The 15,734-nt window shown below is 34.6% G+C and overlaps 1 protein-coding gene across 1 annotated transcript in view; it reads right to left on the reverse strand.

Annotated features, from left to right (window-relative positions):
- LOC126885627 (protein turtle) overlaps nucleotides 1-15,734 on the reverse strand; it is a 672,203-nt gene that overhangs the window by 66,192 nt on the left and 590,277 nt on the right. The window contains exons 16-17 of the mRNA XM_050652257.1: nucleotides 12,742-12,969; nucleotides 8,155-8,233 (exon numbers count right to left, since the gene is read on the reverse strand). Of these exons, the coding sequence (XP_050508214.1) occupies nucleotides 8,155-8,233; nucleotides 12,742-12,969 (307 nt within the window). The remainder of the gene's footprint in view (nucleotides 1-8,154; nucleotides 8,234-12,741; nucleotides 12,970-15,734) is intronic.

The following is a 15,734-nucleotide window of genomic DNA, read 5'->3' on the forward strand; positions in this document are numbered from 1 at the left end:
ATTTCAAGGCCTTTCACAAGCATGTTCGGGTCGCCATGTTCGCTATACAGAGTTCGTGAAAGTGGTGGGGAATAATCAAGATTTTTAGAGCAAGTACTACAAACACTTTACAATAAGTATAAATAGAAAATTTTAAATTTAAAGATTTAAAGATAAAGATTAAAATAAAAGATTTTTAGAGCAAGTACTACAAACACTTTACAATAAGTATAAATAGAAAATTTTAAATGTAAACACCTAAAAATCTTGATTATTCCCCACCACTTTCATTACTAACTGCAGTACTTCAGAAGTACAGAGGGGGTACCTCAGACGTACAGACGTCATCAGAGACACGCTAACAGAAGATACAGGCGATCACAGAGGGTTACCTGAGACGTACAAGCGTCTACAGAGACACGCTAACAGAAGGTCACAGAGGTATAAATACAAGCATTTTAAAGTCGAGAAGTCATTTGTTAACATGTCTTCAAATAGAGCGGTTCAAGTAAACAAACTTGCGGCAATAGTGAGAGAAAAGTACAAAGCTCTTAGAAGAATGCAAGCTGATGAGAAAGAGGTTCTACAGACAACGTTTAAGCCAATAACTACGCCTCTTAAAGAAATAACCAATTATGTGAATGAAAATGTTCCTAAACCAGATCTCAACGAAGATGAGTCACACATTAATCAACCATCACAGATCAGTGACGACGAACCTCTACATATACAAACATCGTACAACCCTTATTTAGAAACATATACGCAAAATTTAGGGAATACTGACCAGATATTTGGCCCCAAGTATAACTGGGAGACGGGTGAATGGGAGTTTGGAAATCACACCATTGAGTTCGGTAAAGATAGCATTCAAATGGATTCACACATTTTTAAAGCTACACCTGGCCTGTACGACCTGATTTTCTCGAAGGAACCTACACAATATACTCTAGCCGATCAAAAAATTTACAAAACTCTTCTAGACGTATCAGGAGTACATAAGGATGGACGAGGGCGTCTACGCCACCAATCTCACACAGCAAAATACGAAAAAATTATTAAGCCAATGTATCTAGGAAAAAGAAGAAGAAGAACAAAGGCCTTACATGGTACCTCAAGAAATGCCGAAACACAAGAAGAAGATACATCAGGCATACAACAACAGTGTAAAAAAAGAAGGCATATATCGCAGAATGGTCAGGAAACAAAAGACATGCCGATGCAAGGTTCAAAGAAAAACCGTGTTGATGTTCCCACAAGAACTGCTGAAAGAAGGGTTTGTGATATAGCAAAGAAGCAGATACTTGACGAACTGGAAGAGATATGGTGTCTGTATAGCGAACATGGCGACCCGAACATGCTTGTGAAAGGCCTTGAAATTCTTTCAAAAGCCGACGCTTTAACCGGAAAAGAAGCAGCTGAAATTATAGAAGAACTGAGGTACCTAGATATTATTGACTAATAACAGACACATACTTCAAGAAAACAAGAAATTTTAGAACAACCAAGTAAAACTTCAGAATTTAAGTTCATCTTAATAACAGATAACATATCCGACCTTCAAGAATGAATATACTAAAAGTTCTGTGTTTTATACGTATTAATTTTTAACAAATAAAATATTACAGAATTTATTTAGCGTACTTTTTATTATATACATACCAGTTCATCGGTTGCACACGTCACTACCTTTAAAAGGAGCTATGACATCACCTATCCTAACTGGCTTTAACAGCATCAATTATGAAAAATATTAGAAGTCACAGGTATTCATAGAGATTCTCGAGGATATTTGAGACATCAAGCATGAATTTTCCTCTCGAATGTAATCATTCTGACTTAAATACCCTTCTCTCGTAATGAGAGTGAGCTTTAGCAACCACAAGAGCGCGAGGTAAACAAAGATTATCCTTGTTTTTAATAACAACAATTCCAAGGGGTTTTTGACCATCAGTACAGGCAATGTTTCTTAACACACCAGCACAATGATCCAAACAAATAATTTTTCTAAATGTAGTTTTTGGATGTAATCTTTTCCCTGCACGTTGTATTTTCTTCTTGTAAGCCAACATTGTAGATCCATTTGTAAAGTGAATTAATGAATGGAGATGTTCGTGTGCAGTACTTCTGTCATCTGCTACTAAATGACAACGGCAAATGGAATACCATTTTACATTAGGAGCACATGCAAGAAGAGAAATCACTCTCATTTAAGAGTAAATGATACCAGTATAATTTCTTTAATAAATAACAAGTAACATCTTGGTATTTTATTTCCTAACACAAAAACACTTTTTGAATTGGATTATCCTTGAAATTTTATTTAGAATAGTCCAGTCCAAGCTAGGCTGTATAATGTGTAACAGAGAATTCACCACATTTAATTTGTATTAAATTTTTTCCAAGTTTGACCTCTTTGGCATTCTGCTAGCGTGTCAATTGTGGTGTCTGCTTTTCTTAGCGTGTCTGTGCATACCTCTCTGGCGTTGTGCTAGCGTGTCAACTGTGGTGTCTGCTTAGCTTAGCGAGCCTGTGCATACCTCTCTGGTGTTCTGTTACCGCATCAGTGATGGTGTTTGGTTGGCTTAGTGTGTCTCTGCACATCTTTACGCCCTTCTGTTAGCGTCTCAGTGATGGTGTTTGGTTGGCTTAGTGTGTCTCTGCATATCTTTGCGCCCTTCTGTTAGCCTATCTGAGAGACTGCCTATCTATCCTTATCTAGGTAAGCGTATTTAGCGTATTTTGTAAGTAGAAGTTCGAAATTTTTGTATTAGATTGGTTAGATACAAGTCTAGATAACAATATTTTTAACTTTGACCGTGTTAATGCCGCATGCGTAAAATAATCAATTAGTGTGGATAACTCATTTAGTTTAGTGGCACATCTTTGAGAGTTCAGCTTTTTGTTTTTAAGTATAATTTACTCTTAAATTTAAATGACTTTGCTCTTCTAGCAGTTTCCATTTGCGCTCTGTATTTTTTTCTACAAGTATACATGTTTATCATGTTTACATCTCCGACTAGGAGAACACAAAAGAAACAGAATTTTTAAACAAAAAAAATGTCATGTTTTTTGTAGTTTTTTTCCCGTTATTGTTGATGTTTTTGCAAGTGGATGGTACGCCTTTTACTACAGGTAACGTTGCTTCTGTTACAAATGCGTGTTCTTTTTAATTAAACCACTATTAAACAATTAATCAAACAAACTTGCGATTTAAAGTCATTGAACTCCATGCGACAATAGCCTCAATCCGATGAGTCTGCATTTGGACTATAACCGACCTGATTTGACCCCCTGCGACAATAACCTCAATCCAATGAGTCAGCATTTGGACTATAACCGACCTGATTCGAAAAATGCAGAATTGTGAATATTATTTATTTTTTTCAATGTAATTAATTTTTATTAATTATTATTTCAGTCTGATATAACATTGTAATCGTTAGAAACGAAAGGTATAAAATTTAATCTCTCGCATTTCTGATATTTTAAATAAATAATTTAAAAAAAAAAGACGTCCTTGAAGGCAGTAACTATTAGTGTCGTAGTCCTAATGTATTTTTTCGTAGGATTTCATTGTGGACATTCGTGTGTTTTACGCTTTAACGAAAAAGAAATGTTTCCATTTTTCATTGTTTCGAACTGTCGGCGATTTTTGTTACTGTAGTTAATTGTTTATAATTAAGGTAAGTTTTTGAGATTTTTTTTGGTTAAAAAGCTTAATTTTTTTTTTAATGTGAGTGATATGACGCTTTTTTACTTAGTATCTTTGGTACACCATCAACACTATTTTTTCATGTTTCCAGTAGAAACGTCTCCTAAAATATGCTGTCGTCGATTTGATTTTCTTAAATTATGATAAATATCCACAATTTTTATGCCTTCACCGCTTTTCTATGTCCACTATTCTTTTGTCATCACCATAAATTTATGTTGGTATCACATTTCACCTATTTTAATTGAAATGTATGAAAAATATTACTACTTGTATATACGAGGTTGATCAAAAATTACTAGCGAAATAAACATTATAAAATAAAAGATTTTAGAAGTCCAGATTTGAATTTCCGTGTGAAATAATGTAACGTATGAAAAAAATTAGTAATTGCATATACGGGGGTTGATCAAAAATTACTTATAGACGAAAGAATTAAAGATCTTTGTAGAAAAGGGGAAATTTGACTAGTTTATTTGAAACCGTTGCGTTGTATTTGATAAAATTCAGGAGAGAGGGATGGTTTGGACATATCAAAAGAATGATTATTACGTCGTGTACGTTATCAGCGATGAGTCGTGCGTCTCTCTACGTTGTCGTTTAGTCGTTACATACCTAATGTTCCCTTGACATTGCATCTATGTGTGAAGTGACAGATATCATTTTGGTAGATGAGAAGGAACTGTGAACGTATATTTAACAAACAACTAGAAGAATAACTGTGACAGCTGAAAGAAGAAGAATTGATTTGACTTTCTGACTACACCCTGTACAATTTGCGATAGACGAAAAGAAGAAGAAGAATTGACAGTTGGCTTCTGTGTCGTTACCGCTTTCATTTGACACCCCATACGTCAAAATCGGACCAATAGAAACGAAGATGTCGAATGTCACGTTCTGTTAGGCACTATACGGAAACGAAGAAGAATTGACAAACGAAAAGAAGAAGAAGAATTGACAGTTGGCTTCTGTGTCACCACCGCTTTTATTTGACACCCCATACGTCAAAATCGGACCAATAGCAACAAAGATATGCTGTAATGCCGTTTTGGCACTGCCGCCATCTTTGTTTTTTGTCTCAACTTATTCGTTACCCCCTCCCCGTTCTGACGAGCCCTCTTACGTCAAAATCGGACCAATAGCAACGAAGATATGCTGTAATGCCGTTTTGGCAATGCCGCCATCTTTGTTTTTGTCTCAACTTATTCGCTACCCCCTCCACGTTCCAACGAGCCCTCTTACGTCAAAATCGGACCAATAGAAAAGAAGATATGACGTAATGCCCTTTTGGCATATTCCGATGCGCACGCCACATACTGCGTTCAACCCCCTTTTTCATCCCCTTTCCAACGATACGTCACACGTCATCCTACGTTAAGCCGTTTGGCATTTATTAATATTTAAGGGTTGCGATTTAGGGGATGTGCCAGAACGCAGGTTGTCTATCTACTTGTCACCCCTGCTTTTCAACGTTTACTCCGAAAGAATTTTCAGAAATGCACTTTCTGAAAAACAAGAAGGAATAATTCTGAACGGTGAAGTCATCAATAATTTGCGATATGCGGACGATACGGTACTCCTAGCTTCTAGTCAAGAAGATCTGAAAACACTACTAGATAGTGTCGTTGAGAGTTGTAGGGGGGCAGGTCTGTATCTGAACATACAGAAAACCAAAATACTAGTATAAGTAAACAACAGAATATAAATCCGTCTACATGTAAATAATACCAAACTTGAGCAAGTTGATAAAATCGTTTACCTTGGGCAGCAATTAAATTGTCCCGCAGAAAGTCACGGCGAAATTAGATCTAGGATAGAGCAGGCCACAGCCGCTTTTAGAAGGATGTTCAAGGTGTTATGTAACAGAGACCTAAAATTGGCATTGAGGATCCGCCTTCTTCGCTGCTACGTATTCTCGGTCTTACTTTATGGTGTCGAGTCCTGGACTGTGAATAAAATCGAACTAAATCGCCTTGAGGCTTTCGAAATGTGGTGCTATAGAAGAATTTTAAAAGTTTCCTGGGTGGAGAAGATTCGAAACTCCACAATACTAGAACGTCTCAGCAAGACTACTGAGCTTATAAAAAGCATCAAGCAGAGAAAGCTGGAGTATTTCGGACATGTAATGAGAGGTCCCAAATATAGGTTACTGCAAAATATTATGCAAGGAAAAATTGCAGGCAAACGCAGTCCAGGACGAAGAAGAACCTCATGGTTGAAGAACTTGCGAGATTGGTATGGTGTTGATACAAGCATGCTATTTAGGGTGGCAGTGAATAAAATTAAGATAGCTATGATGGTAACCAACGTTCTGAAAGGACATGGTACATGAAGAAGAAGAATGGCAGACTCTAATAAGGGTATTATTGTAAACGGCATATTTTTAACAACATTAGGTATGCCAATGATACAGCGATAGTGGCAGATACCATAGAAGATAATATTCAATACATTTTAAATAATCTAACTCTTGGCAAATGAAGCTTTGTATTTGAATATAAATATTAGGAAGACAAAAACATCGATTAGGTATAGCTAGAAATAATAATCCGAACGCAAAGATATATGTAGCTGGGGAAATCGAATAGGTCAGGCAGTTTAAATACTTGGGCTGTCTGCTAAACGATAGTTGGGACCCTGAGACTGAAATAAAGAGCAGAGTAAAACAAGTAATGCTTTTTTGAAACTTCGTAAAATTCTGACTGATTGCAAGTTAAATTTCAACCTGATTAACAAGATGATGTAGTGTTATCTTTGGCCTGATCTTTTGTATGGAATGGAAGCATGGACGTTAAAGGCCAGTGTGATGTCTGTGTCGAACGCTTAGAATATCATGGAAGGACGGAGTAAGAAATGAGGAAGTATTAAGAAAAGCGAGCTTCCAAGATTGACTTAGTAAAAATATTGCATACTTAGGGCACATAATCCGAGGAGAACGATACACTTTTCAGCAACTGGTATTCGAAGGAAGGATAGAGGGTAAGAGCGGTCTAGGACGCAAAAAGATGTCATCGCTGCGTAATATTCGCCAATGGACAGGAATCCACAGTTATGAAATACTTCGAAATGCTGCTAAAAATAAAAGAATTTACCCTGATGATTAATGTGACAAGACAATGTAAGGTGAATGTCTACGCAGAAATGCGCGACAACTTAAGAAGAAGAAGGTATGTTCCGTATATTCACCCATTATTAACCCCACAAAACAGAAGGTTTATTTAGGATTACACCAAAACCGAATGTAAATATTATTTTTCTATTCTCATACATACTATAATATCAACTATGATTTCACTACCTGTATCATAATGAACTTCATTATGATACAGCTTTTCATTACGATACAGATTTTTAACCAATAGAATCGCGATATGGTATTCGTGATGAAGGTGGCACACGCGCAGTGACCAATGACGAGTCAAATACATACGTTTTGACAGTTCTCAATATGTAAACAAACTGACAAACTACTTAATCTGTTTGCGCTACAAAATTAATAAATTTGAATATATTTTTTGTTGTGAATGATCATAGAAAAAATCGTGTACAGTTGAGTCCTTGAATCTTTACCCGTGCGTCATCATTTAAAGCATATGAAATAAGTCGATGGTAAGTCGGAAATTGAAATTTACTAAACGCAACAGAAAGTCACTTACTGTCACTTGCTGTTGCGTTTATTAAATTTCAATTTCCGAATTATCATCGACTTATTTCGTATGCTTTAAATGATGACGCACGGGTAAAGATTCAGGAACTCAACTGTATACAACTTGCATTTAATTAGCATTATGAAGTTCGTACTTTATACGACCGCGGCTCGTTTCGTATCCCTCATACTCGCTTCATAATGACCATCATTAAATGCTCGTTGCATAATATACTATCTATTTTCGGCCACGTTTGTCAGCGACAGTTTAAACAGCGCTAGCTCTGACAGTCCGGTTTCACAACGACGAAAGTTTAACATTTAGGCTTAGCATCAACCTTAGTTTACACAAGTCCGTAAAAGAGTTAACATAGCTAGATAAGACTTAACGTAAATTGTATAATACAGAAAATGTAGCCAGTATATATTAATATAACCAAACGCAAAAAATGCGGATTTGGTAAACAATTTTATTGAAAGGAGAAGTAGTGATAAAAAACCATCATATTAAGAGAAATTCAAAATTAAACTGGCATGAATTAAAATCACTAGCATACTATGCCACATATTTCCGGCTCGTTAAGACTAACTGAACAAGAGGAGAACATTTTTGCCTATCAAATGAGCGAATAATATTCTTTGATAATAATTTTTTTACAAATGTCTTTTTTCTGTCCAAAGAGTTTGGACGGTTTAAACGTTTTATAGCATACCCAGCTTACTAAATTATCTCATATATATTATTATACATTGAAAGTTAATATTGTTAGATACGGTACGATCATGATGTGCAAAATTAAAAGTTTAGACTCACTTTTTCAAAGGCACTTGACTCTCTGTGGCGTTTCCTCCATTTCTGGAATCCGTTATTCGACATGCTACCATATTGTAAGCTGGAAAAGAAAGAAAGAAAAAGTTGTCAATTTATTTACTACTACAAACTGGGGCGAATACTGGAAAAAAGTGTGTCACAGGGATAGTGGCGTCTATACGCTAAAATCGCTTTTTAATGTGTAGACGCGCCTTCGGAGACTTATTAGCACCTCAACTAATCACTGGTGCCCAGCTATTCGAATCATGTAACCGGTCTCTATGTTGCTAGTAGGTAGGAACCTACTCATTCCAGTAAATAGGATTGCTTTCTATTTACTCGACTGGAATGAACACTCGCGGCGAGTATTCTACTGGAATATAAAATACCAATTTACACAAGAAGAGTACTAAAAGTCAGTACCCGGTTATAGTGACTCGTACGAGTCACTAAAACAGCTTTATCTAATTTATTGAGAGTGCTTTTCCTTCCATTGTCAGCTGATCAAATGATGTTACTTTCGAGGTAAGAAAGTTAAATAATTCATCAAAAAAGTTATTGTCTTCTGCATAGTAACTAAACCTTTGCACTTTGATGCTTACACAAAATATAATTTGAACTAAGAATTTAGCAATTGATTCAATTCTGCAGAAAGTTGAATTTGCAATTAAACTATTATGGATATCTATTCCAATATTATACAGAGTGAAATCATAAAAATTAGGCGGTTAAGATTAATGTCAGATTACAAATTAAGAGATTAGTTTGTGATTGAACAATTATTATAGAGCACATTCCTTTTCAGACTCTATTTTAAACGTGCTTAAACTCAGTTAATCCGTTACAAAGTGGACTTAGGTTAGTTTTCCTGTTTCGTATGATATTATAACTTAATTGGTATTTGATAGGATATTTAATAATTACTCTGTTTCATTATTTTATTTGATTATTTTGTATATTTGATATTTAATTATGACAATAACAAAAGATTCGCCCAGATGTAAGTTAGGGGTTGAGAATAACCCCCATAGAACAGGTGATACAATTCAGATATCTGGGCATAGATATTGCAAGCACACACGCACACGACCCAGTAGAGGACCTTAGGGTTCAGATCAAAAAAGCATCTGCATTGTCAGGATGTCTGCGGGAGATAGTCTGGTGAAATCCGTAAATGCGCACAGATAGTAAAATTAGAATCTACAAGACTTGCATACGACCGATCATGACATATGGCATAGAAGTGCGCGAAGACACTAACAAAACGAAACAGATGCTAAGGGTTGCCTAAATGAAAACCCTAAGAACAATATTGGGAAAAACAAGAAGAGGCAGGGTGAGAAATACAAACACTAGAGAGCAATGCAAAATCAAGATATTGTAAGATGGGGAAGGCAGCGCAAGAGGATGTGGTACAACCATGTCAGACGAATGGATAATAATAGACTCCCAAAAATTGCCATAGAAAACAACCAGCCCGGTTCAACACCCCCGGAAGACCACCTAAAAAATGGAGAGAGAGTTGGCAATCTACTTCCCAGGAAATTAACCAGAGGCAGCTTCAGAATTAAACAGATCGAAAAATTTCCAAGAAGTAAAACAAGAAGAAGAAGAAGATATTCAATTGCTCTATTTGATTAGTTTGTTCTTATACTTTGTATTTGTACAAGTAGCCCGATCAGGGAACACAGAATTTTACGAAGATTTCCAAAAAATTAAAGGAAGGATGAAAATTTGGGAATAGGTAGTTGAAATTATCTATTATTATATATATTTTTTTTTGATATACTGCATTTTTACAATCTACTCTAAACACAAAGTAATAAGTAAATAGTCTGAAAGTAAATTAACGTGAATTAGGTACCATCCAGTGACGGTTCTCTAAGTATTATTCTTTATTGTGGTAGGTCGTCTGGCCATATTCTCTTTAGTCTTCTTTCAGCAAGTGGTTGGGTGAATAAATTATTTATCAAGTCTTTGGTGTGGTCAGTGGTGCGATTTTGATATTTTATTGAACGATTTTTTATTAAGTCCTTGATTAGTGGGATGTCCAGATCATTGTGGAGTGTCTGGTTGGATACATACCATGGAGCTTTACTTATCATGCGGAGAATTTTGGATTGGAATGTTTGGAGTATCTTCGTATTTGAAAGTTTACTGCAGCCCCATAGTTCTATTCCGTAAGACCAAACTGGTATAAGTATAGCTTTGTACAGAAGCAGTTTATTTTCAAGAGATAACTGAGACTTCTTGTTAAATAGCCAGTTCATATTTTTTAGTTTAAGATTTAATTGTTTACGTTTAATTTTAATGTGCGTTTTCCATATGAGTTTTTCATCCAGATGCAATCCCAAGTATTTGACAACTGGCTTGATGGGAATCGGAGTATTATTTATAGAAACTTGAGGACATGTAGATTTTCTGGTTGTAAAAGTAATTTGTACTGATTTGCTGGCATTAACATTTATTTTCCATCGCTTGAGCCAGTTTTGTAATTGGTCTAAATGATTTTGAACTTTTTGTGATGCTACATTAGGGTCAACATCCACTGCTAAGATTCCCGTATCATCGGCAAAAGTAGCTAATAAGGTATCATTTCTGGTTGGAACTTCGGCTGTAAATATCAGATAGAGAAATGGGTCGAGAACGCTACCCTGTGGTACGCCAGATTGGATGATGTGGTAATTTGAGAAGTTGTCTTCAATTTTGACTTGGAAATATCGGTCAGTCAGATACGAAATTATTATATAAGAAAAAGTTTACAATTCTACACCCCCTCCATTTTACAAAAATTGGGAAATTCGGGGTGAAAAATATATTCTCGGAGTGAAAAAATATACGTTCAAAGTAGGCTCGGAATTGGATAAAATGACTATCTAAGCAACTTTTGTTCTATAGTTTTTTCACCGAGTCAATACTTTTTGAGTTATTTGCGAGTGGATATGTCCATTTAAAAAAAAAAAACGTGTTTTTGGACGGTTTTTCGCAGATAACTCAAAAAGTAAGTATTCTAGCGAAAAAAATATTCTTAGTAAAAATATAGCTTATAAAATTTTTTAAAAAATGGTGTACGTTTGAGGTCTGCAGACCCAGTAGAAGCATAGTTATAGCTAATGAAAAGTAGGTTCTTCTTCGTCAAATTCCAAATCTAATATTTCAATGTGAAATAACCAAAAAACAGAGCACTTTTCGGGGAAAATTCATTACAACTTTTTAAAGTGTTTAAAAAAAGTTTATTTTTGTTTAAAAAAAAACTTCTAACATTAAAAATAAGTGAGTTACGCTCAAAATATTGTTGGTCCCTTTTATTTTTTGGTACAAAAATCGCGAAAATCACCCCCTAATTAGCTTCCCAAATAAAATTAATCGTTACCGCTTCACAAGTTACTTTACTTTTATATTGTTTATATTATCTATAAGTTTCATTGGTTCAAAGTGCTTATTTTTGAAAAAAATTGGGTTTAAAATAAAACATTTGTTTTAATTTTGAAAAAAATGGAATTGTTTATGGAATTAACTTAAAAATTATTAGTAATACCAAAAATCTTAAACAGTAATAAAATGTACGTTTTGCTTTTCTGAATATTTTTACTTTTTTGTTTTCTTTTTAGACAAAAAGTGGTTATGCTATGGCTGTTCAAAATTTGCATAAACTCATGATTAGTTACTCGTTCAAGCCATTTTAACTACAGCTTTTTCAAAATTATGCACTTTGAACCGATGAAACTTACAGATCATATAAATTATACATCTGCAAAGTAACTTGTGAAGTGGTAACGATAAAATTTATTTGTGATGCTAATTAGTGGGCGATTTTCGCGATTTTTTTACCAAAAAATTAAAGGGACCAACAATATTTTGAGCGTAACTCACTTACTTTTAATGTTACAAGTTTTTTTGAAAAGCTTTTTTTTAAACACTTTAAAAAAGTTGAAATGAATTTTCCCCGAAAAATGCTCCGTTTTTGGGATATTTCACATTGAAATATTCGATTTGGAATTTGATGAAGAAAAACCTACTTTTCATTAGCTACAACTCTGCTTCTACTGGGTCTACAGACCCAGCATACAACATTTTTTTCAGTTTTTTATAAGCTATATTTTTGATAAGAATATTTTTTTCGCCCTAATACTTACTTTTTGAGTTGTAATCTCCGAAAAACCGTCCAAAAACCTGTTTTTTTCTGTTAAAAATGAACATATTCACTTGCAAATAACTCGAAAAGTATTGACTTAGGCAAAAACTCTATAGAACAAAAGTTATTTGACGGACTCTATAGAACGGACTTATTTTGAATGTATATTGTTCACTGTTGAGAGGGGGTATTCCCCTCCATTTTTGTAAAATGGAGGGGATTTAGAATTGTAAACTTTTTCTTATATAATAATAGACAATTTCAACTACCTATTTTCAAATTTTCATCCTTCGTTTATTTTTTTTGGGGTCAGATTGTTCTTTGATCGGGCTAAAGGCTAAACTGTTAACGTGTTTAAAAACTTGCGTTGCCACTCTTTTCGTTGATTAAATAAAGCCAACAGGTTCCTCCCGCTTAACTAGCATCAACAAGGAATTTACTGAAAGTCTACCTACCTTTTTCTTGTTTCCGTCGTTTCCGTTTGTTACATATTTTGACAGCGCAAACGGACAGAGTGATGGCGACGATGAAGAAGAGGATGCCGCCGACGACGCCGGCGGTGAGGGCTTTGTGCTTGACGCGCGCCGGCACCGAGAACTTTACCTGTTCGCTGGTCTCGTAGCTCTTGCCGGAGTACGCCAGGATGCGGAAGTAGTAAGTGCGTCCACCTACTAAATTTTTAACTGAAAAGGAAACACTCAACGTTAATTTCATTTATATACATACAGTTTAATTTGGCATAATTAAATGTTTTAGGTTTAGTGACAGTCACAATGTAAATGAAAAACATTTCCAATAGGGGCTAGGAAAATACCTGATAAAAACTTGACAAAAGTTTTCTACATTTATATGACGTTTATTCTGCAATAACACAATTAAAACATGGTAAGGCAGCAAGCCCCGATAATATACAAGCAGAACTACTCAAACTAATGGACAATGAATGAATAGCAATAATCACAAAGATACGCAACAACATATAAAACTCTCGATAAATACCAATTCGCAAAATTAAATTCCAACAGAGGGCGCTCAAAGTTTCAAAGATGGACGACAACTCTAGGAAAACAATTCATTTTGTCATTTGAATTCACAGTTCTAAAACGTTAAATTAAAATCATTTACAGGAGTGTTTTGAGAAAGTAACCACTAAGTTTTGCAACTATGACATCTTATAAGTTAAAGACGACTCAAAATTATGTTTAATCTGTATGCATTCATTAAAATTTGATGCTAACTACTGATTTGTTTTTACCTTTTTTTCATAAAAAAAAACTGGCCTCCCGATAATCACACAGTAGATTAATCTATCTTAGGATTTCTAATTTTGTTTTTAATTTAATTAATAGGTGCACTACAGTTTATTTTACACCAACTTGTAACACATTTTTAATTAAATAAAAACTGGAAACTTGGAATTGGAAACTAAGTAGGTGAATTTATTTTATAATAATTGTGTTCTGGAAATTACGAAGTGGTCGGGATATTTTGCATAACAATGTACATTCTATGTACAAAATATTTACTACATTTTATTTCTTTATTTAATTTTGCAGTCGCTTAAACATTAAAAAATACTACGTTTAATACAAACGTTAAATTAACAAAATATGTGATTTGGCATTGGTTAATTTAGGTCATTACGTAGAGTATAATAGGAATGAATACTGAGGAACACTGCAATAGTTTTTTTAAGTCGAAATTATTGTTAATTACAACATAAACTAACCGCAAATATATACACAAATTAATGGCAAAGTCAATGTTTTCCTTGAGTTGACGCTTTTCCAATTCGCCACAAGGCGTCGCCCACTTTGCGGTTCCTCACCAATAGAATGGCTGTAGTCTCAGTTTATTGCACTTCCAAAAAACAGGGGCCAATAAATGCGAGCATCGAAACTAAACGGACGTGTTGGCTCTCCGTATTTACATTCAGTTTTTCAGTACTGTAAATAAATGTTATTAATAAACAATTAAAGTTGATAAAAGGTTGATCTCATTCGAACCTTTGAGGAGACAGCTTTTTTCTCGTGTCTTTAATAAAATTTAAAAGTAATAAAATAGCAATTAGTGATACTGCCAGCATTTTAGGTAAGAAATGAAAACTCCATTTTAAATATGTAATATAAAACAAAAATAATGATCATTTTTATTGTGTATATAATTAATAAGCAATAAAATGCAAGGAACCAGTGGTGGCGGTTACCAAGCAAATTATATTATTCCAAACGTTACTACAAACCAAAATCAACCCTACTCGCACAATGGATATCCCCAGCAGTTTCAAATACATCCTAGTAACGTGTTTCAAAATTTGAATGATCCAAACCAACATTTACAATACGGTTTGCAACAACAAATGCAACCTTCGTTCCTTATGCAGTACCAACCACCAATATGGCAACAACCGATGGAAATACAAAATGGACAAATTTCCGATCAGCCGGCATACCAGAGTACATCATCGTCTCAAACTGGAAATATACGCAACATAGGAAAGAATCAACACCTTAATAATACTTCTAGTCACTCCATCGAAGTTTCTTCGCCAAACCAAGATGGAGAAAATGGAGATGTAGATACAATTAAACACTATGAAATATACGAACCAAATGAATTCCAAACAGTAGAATCGTATAAAGGAAAACGGAAAAGAATAAACAACAGTCCAACGAACCAAGCAAAGGCAAAACCACGCATCGAAGAAAATAATACTGTCAAAATAAATAATTATTTTGAAGTATTAAATGAAATCCACGATGAACAAGAAGAAAAAGAAAATGATGTTCCTGTCAAAAAGGAAAAAATTCCACCATTTATTTTATACGGAGTTACCAAAGAAGTCCAAAAACTTTTAGGCTTAATAAAATCAGCAACAGTGGATTTTACTTACAAATTACTAACGAACAATAATATGAAAATTCAACCAAAAACAGTTGAGAGTTATAAATTAATTAAAGAAACCCTGGATGCTAACAAAATAGTACGGCATACCTACAAATTACCGGAGGAAAAACTATACAGAGTTGTGCTAAGGAATCTTCATCATAGTACTCCGCAAGGTGATATAATAGATGTCTTAAAAAAACAAGGACATAACGTTAAACACCTAATGAATGTAAAAAATCGGGCAACAAATGAACCACGTGATCTCTTCTTCATAGATTTAGAAAAAAAGCAAAACAACAATGATATATATAAAATAGGAACTCTGTTAAATGCAGTAATTCGATTTGAAGCCCCAAGAAAGAAACAAACTATAGTCCAATGTAAAAGATGCCAAAATTATGGTCATACACGAAATCAATGTACACTACAATACAGATGTGTCAAGTGTGCTGGACAACACGACTACCGTAAATGCGCAAAGAAGAAAGAAGACGGAAAACCAGCAAAATGTATTCTATGTGGGGGCGCTCATCCTGCGAATTATAAAGGCTGTCAAGTC

Source organism: Diabrotica virgifera, chromosome 1, assembly GCF_917563875.1.
Source record: "Diabrotica virgifera virgifera chromosome 1, PGI_DIABVI_V3a".
NCBI lineage: Eukaryota > Metazoa > Arthropoda > Insecta > Coleoptera > Chrysomelidae > Diabrotica > Diabrotica virgifera.